We start from the raw sequence: 21,271 nt of genomic DNA, 5'->3' as shown, positions 1-21,271 counted from the left end.
CCATCCTAGGCGGTGGACATAAGAGATACACAGTACTAGGAAAATAAATTAATAAATTAATCCTGACGAGGCCGGCTCAGAGGAGAAGGAAACGGTTGACTTGGAACTCGAAGCATTAAAAAGATTAAGGGTAGTCAAGAATTTTGTGGAGGCAGATTCTGGAGAAGAAAGTGTGTCAGAACTAGGGGAAACTGGGCTATCAGTAAGGTGAATTTCTTAAGAGAGTAGAAATTCAGTGGTGTTTCATACCAAGAATTTACTTCAAATTCTCTTTAAAGTATTATACCTTAAAGAATTTACTTTAAATTACTTATTTTCCTGTTTTCATTTACTATTAAGATCCATCAAGACATCATGACCAAAATATATCTTGTTTTGTGTAATACAGAGATAATGGATGAAGCTAACTTTAAATATCTTTCTTATTCATTTCTTCAAATTTCAGAACATTTTTGCTTTTTGTATTCATTTTGTTTTTATTTTTCACTACTTCCTAAGTATTTTTAAATCCCAGTATGCTCTGATAAATAATTACCATGGAACCTATTAGAATTACAGAGCCTCAGATTAGTCTAAAAACCGGAATTTAAAAATGTAATTGGCGGGGCACCTGGGTGGCTCAGTCGTTAAGCATCTGCCTTCGGCTCAGGTCATGATCCCAGGGTCCTGGGATCGAGTCCCGCATCGGGCTCCCTGCTCGGCGGGAAGCCTGCTTCTCCTTCTCTCACTCCCCCTGCTTGTGTTTCCTCTCTCTCTGTGTCTCTCTCTGTCAAAAAAATAAAAAATAAAAATGTAATTGGCTATAAAATTCATAGACTCTTATTATGGTAATAATCTAACTTCTGTTGAATCCTGAATTTCAAGTCCCTGCTAAGCATTGAAACTTGTTTAAATTCATTTGGAACAGCAGTGTTTTATGCGGGGTGAGCATCTGAAACATAAATTATCTACTGTCTAAATAACCCTTGAAAATAAGCCTACCATAAAATTCAGTAGGCTAATTTTTCCCTTCTCAGTAAATCTAGCACAACACTGAAAGAGATCACTATTCTTAGTATGAGATCTAGATGAAATAGTAACCCTGAGTTAGAAGCCATGTAGTATGAAAAAATTTGATTTTTTTTTTCTGGGTGGGTATGGTTGATGTTGCTTATGTTTAATTATAAAACTACTTCAGTGGTTCTCAAAGATAAACATGCATCAGAATCACCTGGAGGGCTTGTTACACTAGATTGCAGAATTTTACCCGCGGTAGATCCTGAGGGGGAGCTTGAGAATCTTCATTGCATTTCCTGCTACTGTTCCAGGGACCTCACTTTGAAAATGACTGTTTGTGTGTATACATCCACACACACACACACACACACACACACACAGTAACTACATTTTAACATTCTTAGTTATGAAGATTTTTAAAAGATAACTGTGTGTGTGTGCACATCATTCAACCAAACTACATTTTTTAATCAGTCCTTTCTTAGTTATTTGGTAGTATATACAATCACCTCCTTGCAAAATTTCCGTTTTGATGTGCAAAGCTGGCAAAACCAATTCCCAGCTGCAGGGAAGGCCTTAATGCTGAGGCCAAATTTGCCAATAGAATCCTGCCTGCTTGGATTTAATGCCAGGAGGATAGATATAAAATTGGCATTTCGATAAAGCTACTTTGCTAAACTTTAATAACACCAATTCTGTTAACCTTGGAGCCCTGATTAGAACATAAATAAGTGAGGAAATCCCTATTGTTAACTAAACCCATTTTGCATATTTATTGCTATCCCTTTTAATTTGTAAGGGCATGTCAGACTGTACAATGAAACCTGTTCTCTATTTGCTGGGTCTTTGATTTTGCCTTTTCCTCTTGTTATGTTAGATGTGAATGCCTGAGATACCTTCAGTAGCAACTTTCCTACATTTGTAGAAAATACGAAAATCTTTGAAAAAGTGTTTGCGGTCTCCTTCCTTTCTTAACTGTCTAATTGTTGCCTATTCTTGTCTATAATCTGCTTTCAAAATGTTTAGCTTTTCACTCCACCAAAAGAAAACTACATCTATGGTTATTTAAATATTTATTTTAAAAAGCAATGCCATATTTTCTTGTGTTAAGTCAGACAGTCAGGCTCCCAGATGTTTAATTCAAAGTTATCCCCTGTATATCATATAACTCAAATAAAGAGAGAGAACCCCGGAAGAGAGAATGCAGTACAAGTAAGCTGGGGCTGAGGAGTCAGCATGCAGAAATTCAGAAAGACATAGAAACTATGTGACACCCAATAAGGTGACCCCATGGCCATCATCAGGCTTTGGGATTGATTATGGGGAGGGAAGAGGATGCCCAAAGTTGGATAAGGAAAGACTGACAGCAAGGATTTGGGTGTAGCAGATCAAAATGTGCCCAGTTCACATTTTCGTCACACGATCAACCTTCTTATGCAGTTCAATTTGGGAGGAGCTAGGGTAGAAAATACACAAACAAACATCAAGTTTTGTACTTTTTCCTTTTAGAAGGTTATGTAAAGTTAGAGAAGACAAGGTTGAAACCACTCTCTCTGTTTAATTGCTCTATCTACAGATTTCTTAGAGAGAAGTGCCTCCAGCGGCAGGAATACCTTAAAACTGCAGGCATTGTTTATATATGAAGACTAAAAATTCTATTCATTCATTCATTCAACAGGTACTTATTAAGCAACTTCTATGTGCCAAATGTTAGGTAAAGGAAACACCGTTGGGAACATACATGCCTTGCTCAGCCTGGTGATTAAAGTATACCAAGAAACAACTCATTGCCCTAACCTGTGTTGACCATGGAAACAGAGGTACATGGAACTGAAGGGATCAAGGGGTACTAGTCCTAATTATAATGTCTGGGAGCTCCTGCCAAACTTGAAGAACCCTAATTTAGAACTTAAATTATATGTGGGAGGGGGGACAATCAGTCTAACCTATATTTATTTTCCTTTAGCAATAACTACAGAGAGGAAAGGTGTCCCTTTAACTTTTGGGAAGGCTCTTTTCCCTTTCAGAGGTGGAGGCAGGGGAGATTTAGATCAGAACTAATTGTTCTGTGATTAATATTTTCCCTCCCGTTGCTCTGTACAGCCGGGATGACATGCATTGTACACACAACAGGAGGTAAGAGAGTCAATCAATTAGGGGAACAATTAGTTCCAGTTTCTACGATTTATTTGAAGTTGTAGATGAAATTGCCTGAAAATATTAAGAACAGTAAAGATCAGTGATAAAACCTAAAGAAATAAATTTACATTCAAGCTTTTGAGGCAGATGCTTAGTTGACACTGCTCTTCTGCAGATACGTGATGTTAATGCAGTAATAATTATAGTTTGGCAGCAATTAATAAACAGACTGTCAAAACCAGTCAAGTTGTGTTCATGGTTTTGGAAGGCTGCTGATTTTAGCTTTGACATGATGTGGCTGAAGTGTTCTTGAAAAGCTCAAAATTGTTAATTAGAGGATGCAATTCTGTAACTCCCCTTCTGCGGGTCTAAGGTTGGAAATTTTTGGAAACAAACACTCAGTTGCAACCTGGGGTCTTCTTTGGGGTCGTTTAGTTGATAATTTGTATTTAGAAAGATGTAATATGTAGGAATATTCTAAGATTTAGGAGACTGATAAACCTACCACCAAGATTACATGAGTCAACTTGAAGAGAGAGAATTTGATGGGATCCTCAGGCCACATCAAATTCTAGATTGTTTTTGTTGCAATATCATAATGTAAAAATCAGGGTAAAGATAGGAATCATGGGGGACTAATAGCCTAGCTCTAAGTGAACTCCAAGTCCTAGCTCATGCAGAATATTTGGGAAGTTTAAACCTGTCAAGAGACTAAGGTTGCGTCTGCTCCAGGGAATAAGAAAGCAGAAAGAAAGGAATGAAAATGGTCAAGAACATTTCATTTAAGCAGTGAAAAAGGCAAGATGGTCAAGAACATTAATATAAATTCTATTTTTTTAAGATGTATTTATTTTGAGAGAGAGAGCGTGCACACACACGTTTGTGCCGAGGGAGAGGCAAAAAGGGAGGGAGAGAGAGAGAATCCTCAAGTACCCCATCCCCACTGTGTGCAGAGCCTGTAGCAGGGCTCCATCCCAGGACCCTGAGATCATGACCTGAGCCGAAATTAAGAGCCTGACGTTCAACCGGTGGAACCACCCAGGCACCCCTAAATTCTATTTCTTTTAAAGCAAGCGATAAGAAGAAAGTTAAAGCCATAATTTTACCAAGTTTTAAGCTTGGAGATTAGCCTATCCTGACTTAATAATGATCAAAGCAACCTCAACTCAGAATGTAAATCCCTGATCAGTTTCACACATCTGCTAGTTTGCCCAGACGTCAGCAAAGGAACAAATAAAATGCTGATGTTAGTTAACATGTGTGTATGCATAATATTTAAAATCCGAACACATTCTGAGAGTAATGCTCTAGAATTACTCAAATGTAATCCCTTAGAGAAAATTTATATTTTTTAAAAGGTAAAAAATAATTTCCTGCCTAAAAAACTCTGATAGATACAAATAAAACAGCCAAGAAATAAGGAAGGCAAACAAATATCACTACCACCCCCCCAAAAGAATGTAAAAATAACAGAAAATTCTAAACTTCTAGACCAAAATAAGAAAGAATTCATCTCATCCCACACAAGTTTTCCTAAACTTTAAGTAAAAATCTTGTAGAAATTTGTTATAAAATTCCATTTTGCAATTTAATTCTAGGACTTAACCATGAGGAAAAGCAAACTGATATTCTCAGCTCCTTGTCTGTAGTGTTTAGTACTTATATCAACTTGCGTGCTCTAATTAATTTTACTAATCCCTTTAGTTAATGAATAAGTAAATCAAGACCATGGGGAAAAATCCATCAATTTCAAGAACAGTGGTAGAAAATTGTTAATTCAGAAGTGACCCACAGCTACCAAAGTGTTCTCGTCAGCATTACTTTGCTATCCCGTTAATATTTTATTTTCTGTTTTAGTTCTTCAAAGAGCAAAACGTTTCACAGTTAATCGCTACGGTACTTTTGTTTCTAAGCTCTCTAAAAGACATTGATCTGGCAGTAGCCAAATATTTGAATATAAATTGATTTTATGCAAAACACAGAAAACAAGTGTTTTATTGATATAAATGGTTTCTTTATTTGTAGAATTACACTAAAAATTATTTTGAAACAGCATGATCCCTCTTTGGACAGTATTAGAATTTCATGCCTAAATCAAGTTGACCATTAATTTTATAGGAGTTTTCTGTCTTATGCAATAGCACAGATGTCTATGGTGAGAAGTGTCAAGGGAGTAGAGAGGTAGATAAAAGCTTCGAGAAAGAAGATATAAGTGTGAAAGATGACAGAATGGCCACGTGGGGAGAACTTGTTAGAGCTTTTCGCTTTTTTAGGTCTATTCATAAAGACAATACTTAAAGATTTAAGTCATTTTTTTTTTTCCCAAGCTGGTTGTTAATAGCAGAAGACTCGGGTCTAAATTACATATGCAGCACAAAGTACAGACATCATGGAGACCGGCCATTGTAAGAAAGGGGAAGGCTGCATGAATTTGGGGACCTGCAAACCTTGTACGTGGACATTCTGAAATCGGCTGACATTCTGATATCAAGTCCCAGGCATCTCTCACTGAGGAAGTGTTTCTAGTCTCTAACCAGCCTGGCCAAGAGAGAAGTCTCAAGAGCAGCAGAGACTCCCACTGTTGCTCACTTGCCTCAGTCCTTCTACCCCTCCTCTTCTACCCTCTACCTTCCTCCCTTTTCTGGGATCCCACGTTCTCCCTCAGAACTGTTCAGTTTTTGATGATGGACTTCTATAAAGTGCCATCTTCATCAGCTGATTTCTACAGAGAATTTCTTCTCTCCAACACCCTCTGCAAAATGCTGGCTTGCTTCCTTACTTGTTAGCATGAATAACAGCAGGATTTTGCATGCCCCCCTTTTTCAACACTGAATGCTCTATATCCGTTTTCTCCCTACCAGCTGCCTGCTCGCTCTTCACTTGTCAGCATTTTGTGATAGAAAAGATTCAGGAACAATGCCTGCCCAATATTGTGTAGGTTTTATATTCACTCTGGATTTGAAGCGGGCCTCCATATTTCACCATTGAAATGCTCTATCAACTCCCCAATTACTGATTCTCCTTCAAATTGCACTTAATGTGTTCTAACATGCAAAACTTGGAATTGCATTCCATTAGGTATGCTGTTATTATTTTCATCTTTGCAACTTTAAACTTTCTTTATTATTTAAACTCAAGTTAGTTAACATATAGTGTATTATTAGTTTCAGGAGTAGAGGTCAGTGATTTCATCAGTTTTATATAACACCCAGTGCTCATTACATCCGGTGCCCTCCTTAATGCCCATCACCCAGTGACCCCATCCCCCCCCACCTCCCCTCCAGCAACACTCAGTTTGTTCCCTATAGTTAAGAGTCTCTTGTGGTTTGCCTCCCTCTCTGTTTTTATCTTATTTTCCCTTCCCTTCCCCTATGTTCATCTGTTTTTTCCTTAAATTCCATGTATGAGCGAAATCATATGGTATTTGTTTTTCTCTGACTGAAGCTTTAAACTTTCTAGTAAAGCTACATTTTGCCTGTTCTTTCTACTTCTAGCCTGAAAAATTCTCTGTTATTAAGCTGCCATTCTAAAAATCTCATATTTCAGTTTGATTTTATAATTTTGCTCCATTTATTTTAGTGGTGCTTTGCTAGCATTCTTACTGGGTGTTGTTGTTGTTGTTGTTGTTGTTGTTGTTGTTGTTAAGGCACAAAGCTTTCACACATCTTTTTTTTTTCAGGGATTTTTTTTTTTCCAATTGATTTCGTCTTTGATTGCAAAAGTCCCTGAGTGATTTCTATGAACGAAATATCCAGTAAACAAGCAGAATTTTATTAAGTCATATCTCCTATTTTTATTCTTTATTTCACCTTCTGTAATACAGGGTGACTCGAGGATGATTAAAATCCATGCTCATATTTTATTCATGCCATCAGTACACTTTTATCTTAGTAAAAGTGTTAGTTTATCCGTAATATAATATCCAGTTATGAATTTATAACAGTAACAGTGTGCCCTCACTCTGAAATGTCTGCTTAGCCAGGTGGATATTATTTGAGATTCTACATGTTGGCATTAACCATTTTAAGGAAAAGCAGTGGTATATTAACAGCATGGAAGAGAAAAAACACTTGGCTAAATACAAATGTTATTTCCTCCCAACAGAATCATTGTAGTTTATAACCAGACTGATGAAACAAACTTGAGATTCTGATCACCAGTGATCTTGACCTGCACAATAGGGAATGTTGCAAATCTGCCCTTATCTTTTGTTCTACGGTAAGATAGAGGATTTCTACTTAATACTAAGAAGTCATGATAATATGGCATTTTCAGATTAAAAGTTATCTACCACCTTCCTGTGAGGAACTTGGGCACATTCAGGACAAGTACTTTAGATCATTTTTTAGTTTTCTTTTAGTATGTCATTATATTAAATTTTGATCAATAATTTGGGAAAAGGGCCTAAAAACATGAGAGGATTATCTATATAATGGCTTTATTTTGAAGAAATTATAGTGTCTATAATTACTGAATATAAAATGAAAAGGCAATTTAGCTCCCTATATTGCTGTCAGGAAGCCAGCATGCTTGCTTATGATGTAAATGAGAAAGTATTTACAGATCTTGCTTCTCAATGCAAACTATTACACTGAACTCTTTCTCTGAAGATCTGAGATACAAACTGTGGTATATTCATCAGTCTTATTACTGAGCCACTCGGATGGAAATGGCATTAAATCCAACTATTGGCCAAAATGAAAGTTTACAAAAATCCACAGATAATGATTTTTATCAAAGTCATATTTTGCACAATGATGCTTAAATGTGAGATGGTGACTTGATAGTATCTGATAGGAAATCTGATCTTAAGCTCACTTTCTTAAAGTGGTATGATCTGGGTTTGTCAAGAGGAAAGAAAAGACATGAAATCGTTCATAGATGCATCTCTAGCAAACCTTAACTTGATGATGAGACAGAAAATAAGCCATTGCTTAATAAGAGCCAAAAGCAAAGGAGGAGGAAGCAGCAGCAAAAGAAAAAGAACCCACCAAGAAACACTTGGAGACTATGCTACATAATGAACATAATAGGTTATCTGCCTTTCAAATATTCTTTCCAAACCTTGGACTCCCCTGATTTACTTCTTAGGTGCTCCCAACTGGATCAAGGTGTAGTTGTTCACTGTCTCCTCACTTAAACTTTGATTAATGATGGGCACATTAGAGAAGGTAGAACATTTAATTGGAATATACAAAATTAATATCTTACCTAAACCTTTCAAATCTTCTAAATTAGATGAAACTGATCACAAAACCAATTTTCTTATATCTCAAATCAATTTAATTCAGTTTTATCTATCTAGCACCATAGGATGTAGGGCAATGATCTTCATCTTCATTCACAGGATGTGGGGAAGATAGCGCCTTGTTCTGAATAAGAGAAAATGTAATGAGTGCCTCTTAGACTTATTGATAACCAAAAACCAGGTGTCAAAGGCCCAGGTAATACACAGGTAAAGGGTATTAACAAGAAGCCAATTTGGCATAGCACGGTAAAAAAAAAATCAGCCTATAGAAAAAGTACATTTTATTTGTGCTATTGTGGGAAATCAGATTATAAAGTATTTGTATATACTAACTTTTGGCTGCAAGCAACAGCAAACACAACACGAAATGGATTAAACCATAAGGAAAATGTATTATCTCCCATTGCAAAAAGTTCCAAGGTACGGTGCTTATAGCTGTAGTTAATACAGCTGCTCAACAGCATCATGAGGGTCATGGCTACCGTCAACATTCATCTGTAAAGCATCAGCCTTCTTTGCTAGATTCTCTCATGATCACAACGTGACTGCAAGCTCTTCCAAGTCCCACACACAAACCCAACCGCCACCAGCAAAAGAGATACTGCTTTCTGTGTATCCATTTTTAAGAGTTAGAAAAACTTCCTCAGTGTCACCCAAACGGATTTCCTCTCCTATCACAACAAGCCCGACCTGGATCACACTCCCTTCCTTGCCAAAGCCAACCATAGACAAAAACAATGAGATTACCATGAATGATATATATATAGAGAGAGAGAGACGAATGAAGTTTATCCATGAGTATATCCATAAGGAAATAGTTGCCTGAAAAAAATAGAGCTTATCTGAAATCAGAAAGAGTGAATAGCTATTAGATAAACAGTTGACATATGATTTTATATTTTATAAATGGTGGGTATTGTTCATTCATGTTTCATGTTCCCAAATTGATTAGTTGGCACACAACAGAAGATAGAATTTAGGAAGAAGAATAAGCCAAATCACCACTTTCTATACTCCATATCCCATACACACACACATATACAGATATATATCTAGCATATAAACTTGGTCTTCAGACCCCACTACACTCAGATATGTTAAATCTCAATGGTTTGCTATCTGGTATCTCCTCTCAGCAGCCTCCTATAATTATTTCTACTACAACATATAACACATTGGATTCTAACCATCTGTATGCATCCTCAAGCATACAGATGGTGAATGAACTACTTGAAATTTATCCAAAGCACCTAGTATCATGTCAGACACATTGCAGGCACCCAATTTATTCACTCATTCAACATCTATCCAGTCACTTATTAGGGAGGCAGAATTCCATGGAGCTAGGCTGTTTCACTCTAAATCCTTGCTCCAACGCTTAAGAGCTGTGCAACCTTTGGCATGTTTTCTCATCTATAACGGAGAGATAATAATATGGCCTGACTCACAGGGTTTATTTTATGAGCATTAAATGACCTTATATGTTTAAAGCTCTTATAAACATGTCTGGCTAATAGTATGGCCTTATAAAGTGTTACTATTTTTATTTATTAATACACTATTTCTAACTGTAGATTGCAGAATTTTTCATCATTTTTGCCACAATCTGAACTGTGTCTGGATCGATTTTAAAGCTTTGCTTCACTGTATGACAAAACAATGGCAGTTTGAGCACAGTTTGATAGAAGAGGGCTTTGAGCTGCAAGTTTAGATTTTCTCTCAAGTGCCTGCAGCTCTGAAACAGCAAGAGTTCAGAGCTGAGTTTCAGCAAAGCAATGGAGAATGGGAATTCCAAATTATCTGTCTGTAGCTTCTATAGAAAGCATTTTGAGAGCCAATCGGCTTGATCCAGCTAAGCTGCATCTCTTCAATCACTGACAAAAGCATCTAGTTTCATCTTACTATGCAAAAGTTAAAGAGAGATAACTTCAATTAATAGTGTACATAATGAGCATTGTCACTGAAAACTGTTAAAATGATCCATGCAAGATCAATTTCATCTCTAGGAGGTCAATTTCATCTCTAGGTGGCTCAGGAGCCTTTGTCTACCTTTTCTAGCAAAAAAATTTTAAAAGAGATTTTGACCCTTACCATACAATTTTTAAAACACTGTGAAATCCATTTGAAATCTTTACAATGCGCTTGAAAGGCTATTTTGTTAGCTCTTCTTGATTATGACTCTGCCATTCTTTCTTTTTTTTTTTAAGATTTTTTTATTTATTCATTTGACAGAAAGAGCACAAGGAAAGGGAACTGCAGGCAGAGGGAGAGGGAGAAGCAGGGTCCCCGCTGAGCAGGGAGACTGATGCAGGACTCAATCCCAGGACCCTGGGATCATGACCTGAGCCAAAGGCAGATGCTCAACCAACTGAGCTACCCAGGCACCCCAACTCTGTCATTCTTAATAAAATCTTAGGAGGCCCCTTCAAGCCATCAAAGTTCTCCATTAAGTTTTAAAAGTGCAGCTTTTAAAACTCTAACAATATTTTATTAATAGAGAAATGGGTACACAGTTAATCAATTAGAAAAACAATATTAAATTTGTGAATTCATTAAATGCTTTTTAAAACTGCTCTCATATCCCAGTTCTCTAGATTTATTTCCCTATTGGAGGTGGGAAGTTTTCGATTTTGTTTAAGACTCCTTGATTTTCTGTATCATTTTATAGTAATTCAGTACTTGGGCTTTGAATTGGGTATGATTTACTTGTTTCCATTCTTTTATTCTCTATATTATAGGTCTGAAGGGGGAAATATTGTAGCACTAAATATAGTTTCCATTTGGCTCATGGATTTATTTTTATTTTAGCTAGTTCTTCTGAAATTTATATTGCTTTCAATTGCTAAATATAATTGTGGTGACTGATCTTCTGGGAATGAGAAACTCAGTTTGTTAAAAAATTTTATCAAGTTTATTGGTTTATAATACATTATTTGTAAACAATGCTAATGCTTTCTCTTTGTTCTGTAGGAAACCTATATTTTATGTACTCTAAGAAACCATTAATTACAAAATGCACCATTATTTTATACATAAAAAATGCTACAAACTATGTCAAAAATGGTTTCTTATCACTTGAATTTTTATTTTGTACTTACTGAAAAATCATTCAGACTTAGATGAATTTTATTTTGTGTCACTTTTATACATACAAATTAGGAAATTAAAAGCAAAATAAATTGCTTAATAAGTTCTTAAAATTTCTAAACCTGTTCTCAATCCAGAGTTAATGATGCCCATCTCTTTTTACACACCATTTACCTTTGTGCTATCACGAGTGTTGGATAAAGCATTTCTTTAAATATTGCTCCACATAGGGGCGGCTGGGTGGCTCAGTCGTTAAGTGTCTGCCTTCTGCTCAGGTCATGCATGATCCCAGGGTCCTGGGATCGAGCCCCGCATTGGGCTCCTGGCTCAGCGGGAAGCCTGCTTCTCCCTCTCCCACTCCCTCTGCTTGTGTTCCCTCTCTCGCTGTGTCTCTCTCTGTCAAATAAATAAATTTTTAAAAATCTGAAAAAAATAAATAAATATTGCTCCACTAATGCTTCCAAAATCTTCCATTCTGCTCTCATTCTGCTGGTTTAATTGTTAAGCTTACAATAGAAAGCTTTCAGACCACAACCAGGATTCAGATTCCTTCCTCAAATGGCCTTTCAGTGATTTGTTGACTGGAACGTCAATGGCAGGAACGAGCAGATTGAGAATGCTCGGGCCTGGCCAGCAGTGATAGTAAGATTCCACATAACTGAATTCTTATTATACTCAGGATCCCTCTGCCTTTAAGGAAGATGGATCTTGAGGAACTGCCTCTGCTTGTCTTGGGGAGACAAGAATGGAAGGAGATGAACACTGGAAAATCTAAAAAAACTAAATTATATTTTAAAAGAAATAATTTACATGAAAAATATGAAAAGCGGAAGTTAATAAGTCAAAGTTTTCCAACCTCTAGTAAGAGTAGCTAGCCATTTAAAAAGTTTGATCTCTGGTGTTTAATACAAATGTTTGCCTTTTGAGCTATTCTGTTTGGGAGCACCTCACATCTACACCTCTCTCTTATTTCCTTCGGATCCAAATTCCTTAATTCCTGGTCCTACTTGTTACTTCTTAATCATGCTTTTCCATCTGCCTCCTGGCAATCAGAGCCATGTTTCCAATTGTTTCACTACATCAAGAAGATAACTGTGAGTTGCAATTTACCACTATTGGTATCAAGAGATATGATCACGGGGCATATTGAGTTTCCTTAATGGCAGGAAAGAGAGCGGGAAAAACTCATGGGCTGTCTTGAGGGTGAGAATTGGTGTCTTATTCTTCTTTTCTCTGCCTCCACATAAAGCATAGGGCTCAGGAGACACTCAACATACATCAAATGCCTAGTACATGATAAATGAAACCTTTGAAGGGAAAAAGGTAAGAAAAGCAAAGATGAGGAAAGCAGGAGGATTTTGATCAGAGAGAAGGAGAGAGAAAGAAATAGAAGAGAAAGAAGGAGGATCAATATGGCTGTAGGTGACTGAGAGAAACAGTTTACAAGAAGGGAGAGAGAAGATCTATAGCACTTTAGCCAGGAACTAGAGACTGTGGTGATGCTTTTTTGGGTGTATACTTACCTCCAAATCCACTAAGCTGTACCCATTAAATAAGTACAGCTCTCTGCAAGTCAGTCATGCCTCAACCTCAATAAAGTGGCAAGTAAACAAGTAGATTCCTAGAAAATGCAGGTGGTGAATGTTCAATATTTCCTTCCTGCTCATGCTCTTCCCAGAGACATATTCGGTATAAATACCTATACACCTTTTCACAGTGTTTGTAGTGTGGTATTTTAGGGTTGGATAGGGATGCAGATCCTATTCTCCAAGTACAGCTGCAGACCCACTTGCAGTCAAGGTGCAAAAGTATTTATGACAGATACTGCCTGAGAACCACACTCTTCAGCACAATTCTTTCTGTACCTCTTAGGAGGCTTTTGTGACTAAATGGGTAAAATCTGGAGCTAACTAGATCTATTTTGGAAAAAAAAGAAGAAAAAGACCCAGAAGCCTGTACTGTTTATGGTTTCTGAAGGTAGGTGGGCTGCTGTGCTTCCAGTTGCTCCAAGGTCTGAAAACCACCTTTCATCTCTCACCCTCTTCCCAGGACTATCGCCAGAGTCAGCTGTCATTGCCATGAGAGGGACCATAGACTCTCCGGCTTTCCTCTTCCTTCCTTCAAGAGACAGGATCTATTCAAACCAAACAAGATATACCTAAGCCTGACATTCAAACATCTGCAAACTTGTGCAAGATTTTGATAATGCTGCTAGACTTCATTTAGTGCCTAAGGATCCTTGGGTTTGGAAGAATTTAAATGAAACTTTGACAGCGGCTCCGGTTTTTTTGGTTTTGTTTTTTTCCAAACATCTTCCAGAGTGGGCGCCATAGGTTGGATTCCCTGGGAAGCTGCTCTGAGTCAGAGGTAGCTTACTGAGTGGGTGCTTTCCAGGTGAGGGAGTAGAGAAAGCAGGTTTGGACAAAGGGAGTTGCTGAAATGAGGTGCAGTCACCAGAGGCTTTACCTGATCCTACAGGGCTCTTCAGAGATCACACTGAGGAAGGGGGCCGGGCCTTTACACCAGCATCCACCAGTCACTGGATGTGAGCTGTCCCTGGGGACGTGGGTTTAACCTTGGGCATGGCAGTTCCCTCCAGCCAAGGGCCGTTATTTAGGAGAGACGACTCAGCTCTGAGCTGTCCTTAGGCAGCACTCTCTGAAACCCTGGGCCCCCTTTTTGAAAAGAAGGAGGGATGCACATGGCATCCTCTTATGGTTTCCACCTACACCTACAGAAGGTCAAGGCAAATTCTAATGGAATAAAATCACTAACTTTCTGCCCTCCATCTCAGAAATACATTCTAACATATTCCATGATATCTGCTGGACTCTTTATGGTAATTACTTCAATAGTTACTTTCAGTTTGGAGCATATCTGCGTTAGAATACTTTTTTTAAGTAATATTTTCAGTGTCTATTTGACCTTTCTCTCCTGTTTACTTTTTTTTTTTTTAAGAGAGGTGGGGCCACGTGAGGGGGGAAGAGGGAGAAAGAGAATCTCAAGCAGGCCCTATGCCCAGCATGGAGCCCAATGCGGGGCTCGATCCCACAACCCTGAGATCATGATCTGAGCGGAAATCAAGAGTCGGACGCTTAACTGACCGAGGCACCCAGGCGTCCCTCTCCTGTTTACTTTTTAATTTTGCATGCTATTCTTATAAAATACAATACTTAAATAGAAATGGAAACACTGCTTTCTCCAGAAACTATTATGTTTAAGCAGTATGGTAGACGATCTCACTATATAATCTGAGAAATCTCCATCAATCTATAGACCTAGAGATAGACATAATTAAAATCCTACTAGAAGAATATAAAGGACAAAGGGAAGTTGTCATGGCAACCAAAATCCTGATTTTCCTCATTTTATACCACAAAAGTATTAACCTCTATGATACCTTAGTATTTTTTCTACACTGTATTTTAACCAGGGGCCAGTTTGTACATTGTGTTTGCTAAATACATAACTAAATCATTACTTCCTGCAATTTGGCTTTTTACATCACATTTTAAAGTATGTTTTTGAAAATCTGGCACTAGGAAATTAAACTCTTTCTGCAAGATCCAGTTTTTCTTAAGAGCAAACAGTGTTAAAGGTTTTTTCTTTGTGTAATTCAAAATATGTAAACATACACAAAAAAGTGAATATTCTACCACAAGGTAAACATTTTAAATGTATCTTTCCAGCCTCTTTTATACAAGAGTTTTTTATTTAGAAAAATTGGACATACTTTATTTAATGCTTCATACTTTGTTTTTTTCATCTAACACAAATGTATTTCTAAGTTTGTAAATATCTACTAAGATAATTTTAGTAACTTTATTTTATGGTTTACCACAATTTAAAAAGTCTCTGTTAGTTTCTGCTCTTCTAATATGACAAAAGAGTTACAATAAACATCCTTAAATTGTTTGTACACCTCAGATTCTTTATTGTGAATTCCTAGAAAAAAGAATGAGCATTTCTATAGTCTTTTATATGTTCTGTTACTTTGGCCACCATAAAGTATTTTTCTACTCTATGGTTTTTCCCAATTGCTCACTTCTGAACACTCCCCTTCATATCTACATTTAGTCGCATTTACAAATGAATATATATTAGCTCGTTGTTATTTTAACTTTCAGGTTTTGGGCTATTTGTGAAATTAAACACCTTTTATCTGTCAGGAGGGATGTGTATTTCTTTCTTTGAGAATTGTTTGCTCATGTCGTTCATACTGAACTTTCTCTTAGAAGGGAATTTACTTTTCTATTCAATATTATTTCTCTTGACCTACCTCAGGATGCCAAATTCACTTTACCAATTAAATGACTACACCTCTAAAATTAAGCAATCTGTTTCCCATTGGCAAGAGGACTTGTGTTTTCCATTTACTCGTAAACAAATTCAAAATAAAAGCATAACTATCTTTCCAATACTGATTTAATTGTTTAATAATACATAAGTGTTATTATGAGAGGAGACTAGTAGAAAGAACCTTGAATTAGGCTAAATCTTTGTTGGACAAATCACTTAACCTCTCCGCAACCCAGTTTATCCTGTAAACTGGGACCGAGTTGCCTTTCAAGGTTGCGATTAGACAAGGACAGTATTTTGGCATACAGTGGCTTAATAAGTGGCATCTTTAGTTTTCATTAGCTCCATTAGTTTTATTGTATCTTCCCTTGTCCCTTTCTATAGTGGTTTTCCAAACTGTGGGTCTCAAACCATTGGAGGATTGTGAAACCAATGTATCCAATCTGGAGGTACAACTAGAATTTTTTAGTGAAAAAGGACAGAATTAAATATATAGGAATATTTCACACATAGTGAAGACAAGTGTTTTTCTGCCGAGCTTTTGTTCCATATAGAACATCTAGGAGGCGAGAGCCTGTATGCTGGCGCATGATGTAAAATGTACTTCTTACTATGGGTTACAGTCAAAAACTTCTTCAAAAACCACAATTTTAGGGACGCCTGGGTGGCTCAGTTGGTTAAGCGACTGCCTTCGGCTCAGGTCATGATCCTGGAGTCCCTGGATCGAGTCCCGCATCAGGCTCCCTGCTCGGCGGGGAGTCTGCTTCTCCCTCTGACCCTCCCGACCCTCCCCCCTCTCATGCTCTCTCTCTCTCAGTCTCTCTCTCTCAAATAAATAAATAAAATCTTTTAAAAAAAAAAAAAAAAAAAAACCACAATTTTATTGGACACTTGTCTCACAGTCCCTAACACTATAGTGGCTGAGACATCTAGGTTCAAATCCCAACTCTACTAATTACTACTGTAGTACTTTGGACCAACTGCATAACCTCTGTATACCTTAGTCTCCTCACCGTTAAATGGGTGATGATTACACCTCTCACAGGAGTGACGTGGGAACTGTAGGTTTTCATATATCTATACCACTTAGCGGGTATCAATAACTTTTGGCTGTTATTTTATCAAGACTTGAGTAGAATATAAACTTTTTCTGAATAAGCAAACAATGCTACATAAAAGAATGTAAGGTTATCACATTAGGCAGAACCGAATAATTAGTTTTTCCATCTACGAAGTGATGGAAAATTAGAAATCAGCATCTTATTTCCACAAACATAAGTTCAAGGGCCATGTCACTGTTCTTAGTTTTGCTATTTACAAACAGCATCATCTCTCAAAATATGAAAGACAAAGAAGAAAATATTAAGCAAACAATTAGTCTTTCTTTGTCAGTATATTAGATCCTTAATTGCCCATTATATTTTTGTTGTTTATGAAAGACTTTAATTTCACAGTGGTATACATTAAGTAAAAGGAGCACTGTCTCTGTATTTATAATCTTTCCTTGATTTAAAAATATCAGAAATGATACAGATAATATCATTGACTAGTAACAGCTAAAAGTGTGTAGCTTTTACCTGTTTTGATAAAACACTTGTAAAGCACAGCTTATATCGGAAGAGGATTGTTTTTGGAAATTATAGAAACATTTGTTGCCTCTTTAAAAAAATATATTCAAGTCCATCTTCTAGATGTTGACGCTACTGAAGAGAAGTCTTTTTTAAATAGCCTTTCAAATCATTCAACTTGTATGTAGAAATGTTTTATATTCCATTATAAGCTGGGGTAACGTGAAAATATTTAACAACCTGAGGGTCAAAGGACTGAACCATCCGTGTGCATAAAGGCTAGAAACAACCGTGTGGCCATTCTGAGGCTGCAGCTGATCAGTGCAGGTAACTAGCAAGTGTCTCACTTCCATAATATGACAAAAATTGAGTTAAAACATAGACAACATGCTTTTAATTTAATGATGGCACTGTTGTATACAGGTATTTGTATTTAATGCAATAATTTCTTTTAAATCCTACAGTAAACCACGATCCCTCAAATATCCTCAACCACCCTGTGGAGATAAGTAATAATGCCTATCATATCTGGTGATTCTCACAGCAGAGGACCCAATTCAGTTTTTGAATACATACATACTAATATTCCATACATATGTATGTGTTTGTGTATGTATCTGTATATAATTTTAGTCCCGCCGACGCATACGAAATGTAAAAGTTACGGTATTATCCGTATCGAAGTTTCACCTAAGTTATGCAAACAGGACTCCAGTTTTTTGCAGGAAGACAGATCCTAAGCTAAACAGAATAAAAAAATCAAGAAAACCTTTTAGAAAGTGACCTTGAGTTGGAAAAATACAATTTTCCACAATCTGGAAAATTCTGGGTTGCCAAGTATTCCTAAGGAGGGGAGGCAGGAGGACTGAAGGATCGACTGACTGATCAATTGCTAGAGTGCTAAATTCATTGCATAGATTATCTCATTGCATACTCAAAAATCTTACATCTTTGGTATGATTATTCTTCACTTTATGAATGAAGAACAGAGAAGATCTGAGTCTACATCTGTCTGATTCTCCCCTTTCAGGTTTTATTAGTAGCTACTAGTGGAAAATTAAAAGCTTTAAAAAGAGAACATATTATAAAATGAAAATTGATTATCTGTGTGTATGTATTAGCTCCAGGCATCCTCTCCTTTCAGGGGATCCAAAAATCTCTGGATTTTGATTCAGATTCTAATAATAATTCCATACATCTGAGATTATTCTGCTTTCAATCATACTTCCACTAAATATTTTAAGTATGCATAATTAATTCACAAAAGATTTTAATTTTATAAAAATCCCGTGTCTGTTCGCTGGTTACCTCCATTTCTTTGCAAATCAAAAGGGCTCTATAGGTCCATCAACTTTCCTGCTGAGACTATGAAGTTACTTTTGCCCAGACATGTTTGTATTTATCTATTTCTGCCCCAAATCCTGTCCCCTTTCTTGCCAGCACTGCCTGAAATCTTAAGTCACACAGTAAAATTAATTATGAAAGTCCAGAATATGTTTAGATTGGAGAATAGGACTTCAAGCCTATCTCTTTAGAAGGCCTTCTTTACATTTATAGAGCACTACACATGTACTAAGAAAAATCTAAGCAGGGCAGATTTCATTCTTCGTATTTCTGAAGGCAGATAAATGAAGAGGTCAAATGCCTTGTCAGAATTCATTTAGCTATGAAGAGGACTAGAACTGAGGTCTTCTGAATTCAAGGCTAAGGTTTTTTCATTGGTTACCTTATAGATTGTTTTTTTAACGCTTTGGAGGTAAACGAACACTTAAAGTCGTTGAATAATTTAATAGAATTCAATAATATAATCAAGTTGAATACACTGAAATAATTTGACGGACATGTTTCCTCATCAGTTCCTTGATACATATGGTCACTCACGCCACATCTACCATGGCTTCAAACATTGACCCAGCAAGACAAGTGAATTATTGATCACAGTATTGTCCACAGTAAAGGTCAAAAAAACAAAAAAACGATTGGGAGAAAAATGGACCACCAGTAAATGAGATTCAAGAACTAACTTCTCTTTGACACTCATGACACCTTTTACAGGATGAATGTTGTAATGGCATCGCTTACAACCATCTTAAAAGGCACTAATATTTTGAATGCATGCTATCATTCATCAACATTTTCAATATAAATAGTTTATCTTTCTTTCCTCTTATAAAATACAAATGCTGAGAGCATAGAGCATGTATGTTGTCAGCAAATGTTTCATCCACAGTTCTGTAATATATGGATTAGAAGTTAAATCTGCACAGTAAATAATTGGCAGTATAAACAACTAATAGATTTGACAGCTCACCTATTATTGTTAGGAGAATGTTTTCAGTAAGTACGCCTGATCTTACCTTCTGGGAAAGACTCTCCATGGTGGTTCCATAAATACTTTATGAACCGACGTAAAGTAATATGCTAATGATAGACTATTTACCCAGTGAGCAGGTGCACCTTCTGATGTGTTTCATCTCTGGTGTACCTTTGCTGTGGGATCAGTTAAGCCGTTTTGAATTGTTCTCTTCTTCATTTATTTGTTTTGCTTCCCTCCCCTCTCAGATTCACCTGAACTTAAAATGGTGAGCGAGAGTCATCACGAGGCGCTGGCCGCCCCGCCAGTCACGACTGTTGCAACAGTTCTCCCACATAACGCCACAGAGCCGGCCGGTCCCGGGGAAGGAAAGGAAGATGCCTTTTCTAAGCTGAAGGAGAAGTTTATGAATGAGCTGCATAAAATTCCATGTGAGTACTACTACATATGGTTGGTTGGTAGGGTAAAAACAAATGCTTGAAAATGACCTTACCCACGGGGGAAAAAAGCAGTTCTCTTAACATACTATAAACATACGATTTTTTATTCTTGGCATGGTAGCATTTCAATAATAAAATGGAAAATTAGAAATGGAATTTAAATCTTTAAATATGCTTTATACATCAAAGCCCAGTTTATAAAAAACAAATTGTATCTTGTGTTTAATGCAGGTAGGTATTTTTTTTCAATGTCTGCTTTTCTCTAGAATATTCATGTTTATGGGTTGTGCCGTATATATATTAAATTTGTATTCATGAAATTATTCCATTGTAAGGATGATTCCTAAGCAATAGCTAAAGTGTACTTTCCAGATATTGCAAGTTTGATTTCCCTTCGTTTATTATTTCAAAATCTTCTGCACAATTTTTAAATTTTTCTTTGTCCTCATCAGGACAACCACCACTGTACCGAAGTGTATGTGTATGAACGCAGCACTGGGTTCTATCAGTGGCCTTTAAATCTGAAACCATAGGTTGGTCTGTTTATTCAGATTTGAACACGTCTGATGAACTAGAGAGCTTTTCAGATGCAAGAAAAATACGTTTGGGGCCTCACAAGGTTTATATTCTAGTGAGAAAAGAAGAAATAAATCAATAAAGATGCAAATATATACAGTAAGTCACGTGGTAAGAAATGATATAAGAGAAACTAAAGACGAAATCAGAGAGGGAGATAAACCATAAGAGATTCTTAATCATAGGAAACAAACTGAGGGTTGCTGGAGGGGCGGGGGGCAGGGGATGGGGTCACTGCATGATGGACATTAAGGAGGGCACGTGATATAATGAACACTGGGTGTTATATAAGTCTGATGAATCACAGACCTCTACCTCTGAAACTAGTAATACATTATATGTTAATTAATTGAATTTAAATACAAATTTTTTTTAAAAAAAGAGAAACTAAAGAAGAGTGAATGGAATATGGAAGGGCATAGCGGGTAAAACATTATTTTTTTAGGATGACCAGGGCTGGTTTCTTTTGCAAGGAACCCTGGAGTAGGTGGAGGAGGAAGTTTTAAAACCTGGGAATTTCAGACAAAGCCCCTTAGGCAAAAATCTGCTTGGAACAGCAAGGAGCCCCACGAGCCTTATGTAGAATGAATGAGGTAGAGGGTGG

The 21,271-nt window shown here is 36.9% G+C and overlaps 1 protein-coding gene across 1 annotated transcript in view; it reads left to right on the top strand.

The window, feature by feature from the left end:
- Positions 1-21,271, top strand: part of SYT1 (synaptotagmin 1) — a 405,214-nt gene that overhangs the window by 188,875 nt on the left and 195,068 nt on the right. Inside the window, exon 3 of the mRNA XM_045872916.3 lies at positions 19,900-20,082. Within this exon, the coding sequence (XP_045728872.1) occupies positions 19,917-20,082 (166 nt within the window). The 5' untranslated portion in view covers positions 19,900-19,916. The remainder of the gene's footprint in view (positions 1-19,899; positions 20,083-21,271) is intronic.

This window comes from Mirounga angustirostris, unplaced genomic scaffold (assembly GCF_029215605.1).
Source record: "Mirounga angustirostris isolate CCGP_5_RB_7025 unplaced genomic scaffold, mMirAng1.0.hap1 SCAF_5, whole genome shotgun sequence".
Classification (NCBI taxonomy): domain Eukaryota; kingdom Metazoa; phylum Chordata; class Mammalia; order Carnivora; family Phocidae; genus Mirounga; species Mirounga angustirostris.
Note: the sequence above shows the minus strand (reverse complement) of the source record. Positions and strands in the feature narration are given on the sequence as shown.